We start from the raw sequence: 4,376 nt of genomic DNA, 5'->3' as shown, positions 1-4,376 counted from the left end.
TCCATCTTTGTGACATAAACTATTTGAGGAGTATTTTTGGATTGTTTGAAGACAATTTAAAGAATCTATATTCTCAAATATATTATATTCAAATGAAGATATTAAATTCAAATAATCTGAGTAAAGGCGGAAAGAAAAAGGTATGGTTAGATTAATCAATGTATTTAAAATGGTAAATTTTAATTAATTTATTAAATAAATGACACTTTTTAATAAATTTATATAGTTTTTTGAGAAAGATTTATAATTTCAGGCAATAGAAATAGAACCTCGGTAACTTATACGATGTGCTCTAGGTTCGCTGCCTACCGATATCTATTTGTGGCAACACTGTAGCTTGCATTTTGTCTGTTTCTTTATCCCTGTGAAAAATGCCTACCGCAGCTGTAGCTAAGTTAGAGAAACAGGGGTCTTTAGATGCTAATGACCCTTTACGGCAAGGTATGGTCATGGTAGAACATAAAATACGGAATCTGGAGAAAAGGAAGGTAAGACAATCCCAAGTATCGGCTTATATTGCGACTCAAATACCTACTTGGCACTTAGTACGCCATATTTGCCATGTGCTTATTGGTTTCATTTTCGGCGTTAATCTTCTCTGATTTTATATTTCATTATTAGTTTTAACTGTGTTTTGTTTCAATCTTTCATTACTACAAGCCGGTATACGTTATCAGTGAAAATATGACGAATTTAAAGAAGCCGAAATCGGTGGACTATGCAGCGTGTTTAACCCAATGCTATCGTTTTAGGCTAAATTGGATGGATATCGTGATTTGCAAAAGAGCGGAAAGGACCTGAATACTGATCAGTTGGAAGCTATCTCCAAGTATGATGCAGTCATTCAACAATTGGAATTCGCCAAAGAACTCTCAAAGCATTTGGCTAGCCTTGCCAATGATGCTGTTAAAAACATCAAGAAGCAGGCCAGGAAAGATGCACAAGAAAAAGCCCAACAGGATTTGTCCAGGACCAAAGAAATGTTAATGATACAGGTACATGAACATTTAATTATTAATTGAGATTTACTTTGTATGATTTCAATGTCTTGTGTAATGATATATGAACTACATGTTACTGACAGTTTAAAAGATTCATTATCTACGAATTCATAGTTTTCTCTGTTAGTTATTTGATTAATTGACCAAATGTGTAATTTTACTACAAAAAAAATAGGTGACATCTTAAGTTAACTGTTAATTTTCATTTTATACACCTATGAGTTTAATTTCTCCTGCAAGCTCTTGTTGTTTAGCTATTTAAAACATTAATTTAAAAACCCTTATCGGACAACTTCCAAGTTCATGTTCTTTTGTTTATTTCTGTTCCTATGGAATTATCTGCAATTTACTATCTTAACATTTTGATAATTTCACATTAAACTTACTATTCCTTTGACCTTATCACACCCATAACTTAGTGATCTGTAATGTACTATGAGGCTTCTTTCTAGGAAATAATATATAAATTAAGGTTTATTTTCTGTTACTTATTTACACAGGCTTATGATTTTCCTGGTTTTATCGGATTTCTTACTTAGTTATAACCTAAAGATCTAGATTGATATCAAGTTTCAGTGTTGATATATTTTTTTCTGATAGTAAGTTTATAGCAGCTCAAGTGATTTTTACTTCAGGGTACTAAAGAAATATTGAATAGTTAATAAAGATATATTCTTTTGTTGTCTATTTTGATAATCAGTTATTGAACAGAGGCATGATCTAATATATGGCAGGAGCTCAATAATTAAAAAAAGTTGGTAAATGGTGTATTATCTCAAATTTTGAGTGGAAATTGGTTTAATAACGATATAGCTTATAGTTTTATGAGGTTAGTATTTGTTTACTATTTTCTTGTGGATAGTTTAATTTAGTTCTTTCCTCCAGGTAAATAATGTTCTGTTTTACGGGCAATAAATGATGATTAATGGATTCCCCTTCATTTGTTTTTGTAAATGAAATTTTCCTAATCTGATATTGCCCATCTTTAAAATATTGTTCTTGTTGTGTTTTTATCTAAAATTAAGTATTTTAATAGCCATGGCTTCTTTTATTATTACAAAACATGTTATATGTTTAAACAATATATGTTGTATTAATGATTATTAAATTCCCTTAAACACTTGGTATAATTTGTTTCGTCTGAGCAGTGGAAGCGTTTGTATTATAACTTGCTAATCTTATTTGTTATAATTTACATTTTTTTTTTTTCATTAGTTAAGTATATTGCTAAGATTTATTTGATAGAACTTAATGAACTAAGTTGGTTGATTCTTTATTTCCTCAATTGTTTCGCAATAAATTATAGCGGACTTTTCGTCTATTGAATTTTGTTTACAATAGTATTAATTTTCTAATATTCAAACAAGTTTTCAAAAATTTTGAAATTTAATAAACTATTACCAGAATTTCATCCCCCCCCCCTTCCAGGCCATTGCTGACTTACAGGAAAGAGGGGAAGAGTATCTGCAAAGTACTACCCCATTATAACCATGGTAGGGGTAAAGTGCTCCAACTTACTTCAACTACAGATTAAATACCTCCTTCAATTTTCAGTTGCAAATTAGTTTCCTTTATAAATTTGAAACATGATTATTTTGAAAGATTGTAAATTGCTCCCCATAAAATAGGGGCTATCAGTTTTTCATTTTTTTTTTTTTTTTTTTCTGATTCCACTCTTTATTAGAACCCTTCTTCTCCGGGCCATTGGTTCTTCCTGCGGTGTCCTCTCTTTTGCCTGGAAAAGTTGTAGTGACCTTTGTCATCAAGTTTTTTATATATACCTCTATTTTAGTTGAACTTCATAGGTCAAATCTTTTTAAACAAAATAAATATGTAAGTTTTTATTTTAATTCTCACATATTGATTTACATGACAAACTTCTGCCCAAGTCATGCCATAATTTGAGTAATTGTGTTGTGCTTATTTCTATTACCCATCTTGACAATTTAGAATTGAATGTCTAAGGGCGAGAATGTGACAAGCCACAATTAGAAGTGGTCTATTATTTCATTTTTAAGCTACTCGAAGTGTAAGTTTGTCTTATGTTTATCTATAATATTTTGGAATATGAACTCAACAACTTCATCTTGATGTTTTATTTATTTTGTTGTTGTGATTTTACTGCCTCAGCTCTTCAATTCTTATTTAGGCATGTGATTCTTAACTTGATTGAAGAATATATTATTTTATCAACAAAAACCAGTGACTTTTGGTAGTATTTAGTGTAATGCAATGCAATATGTGTTCTAATCACGTAACCATCCGGATACATTTTACTTTAAGCTACTATAATCAATAAATTTTTTATTAATTGAAGTAGATTCCAGATATCCAAGGTCGTCACGGTTAAACACGCCTCAGTGATTTTTTACTATAGTTAGAAACCAATTAAACTTTATAGGCTATAAAATGCTTTAATGTAACCAATTGATGCACTTTTATTTATTAATTATATACGGTAATCACATTTCCTGATATTAGCAATGTATGATGATTGATGGATTCCCCTTCATTTTTTATAAATGAAAATGTTCCTACACTGACATTGCTAGTACTCATTTTTTGGTTGATTTGTTATTAAAGATTAATACAAAATTATGTAAATCTATTATTACAGTTTGGGTATTAGATAATTACATTTCTATCTTTTGTACACTAATTATAACTTTTGCTCCATAAAAATAGTATTTAATAGGAAGATAATCTGGGTCTGATCAAAATAACTCAAATCGTAATTAAACTATTTTCCCCACTTTGCCGGGTTAAATAAAAAAAATAAAAATTAAATTTTATATAAATATATTTTTAGGCCTGATGCGGCAAAACATTGATTTACAATAAATAGTCTAATTATTATTATTTATTTTAACCTCACCTGACCTTCTATCATACATCTTCTATTATATATTACACACTGTCAATCAACAATCTTCCAAAAATATTTTTTTGGTAATGTATTATTATTATTATTTTTGGGAGCACAGGTAGGGTAACTCCAAGGACCCTGAGTTCAAATCCGGCTGGGCAGAAAATTATTTTCTGTATTTATGATCTGGAGCCCTCCGAGGGCCCACCCAGCCTCATTAATATGGTACCCTTAATTAAGTAAAAATTGATTAGTCGCCCTTCATGGGTTGTAGCGGTACAGGTTTTTATTTATTTATTTTTAATGTTTTATGAATGATGAATTCCCCTTCATTTTTTATAATTGAAACTATCCCTATGCTGACATAGCTAACACTCATTTTTTCTCCAATTATGGTTCATTTTTCAATGATGCTTTACGCTGGTTGTTGCCATTTATTGTTAAAGGTTGATGTGAAATGAAGTAAACTAATAAAGCTTTTGGTGAAATAATTCTGTTGATATCTTTTT

The 4,376-nt window shown here is 30.0% G+C and overlaps 1 protein-coding gene across 1 annotated transcript in view; it reads left to right on the top strand.

Annotated features, from left to right (window-relative positions):
* The window catches only part of Capr (Caprin), a 20,195-nt gene continuing 15,819 nt past the window's right edge, over nt 1–4,376 (top strand). The window contains exons 1-3 of the mRNA XM_014426739.3: nt 1–140; nt 254–488; nt 753–995. Of these exons, the coding sequence (XP_014282225.1) occupies nt 372–488; nt 753–995 (360 nt within the window). The 5' untranslated portion in view covers nt 1–140; nt 254–371. The remainder of the gene's footprint in view (nt 141–253; nt 489–752; nt 996–4,376) is intronic.

This window comes from Halyomorpha halys, unplaced genomic scaffold (assembly GCF_000696795.3).
Source record: "Halyomorpha halys isolate HHAL.00 unplaced genomic scaffold, Hhal_1.1 Scaffold1.1, whole genome shotgun sequence".
NCBI classification, from domain to species: domain Eukaryota; kingdom Metazoa; phylum Arthropoda; class Insecta; order Hemiptera; family Pentatomidae; genus Halyomorpha; species Halyomorpha halys.
Note: the sequence above shows the minus strand (reverse complement) of the source record. Positions and strands in the feature narration are given on the sequence as shown.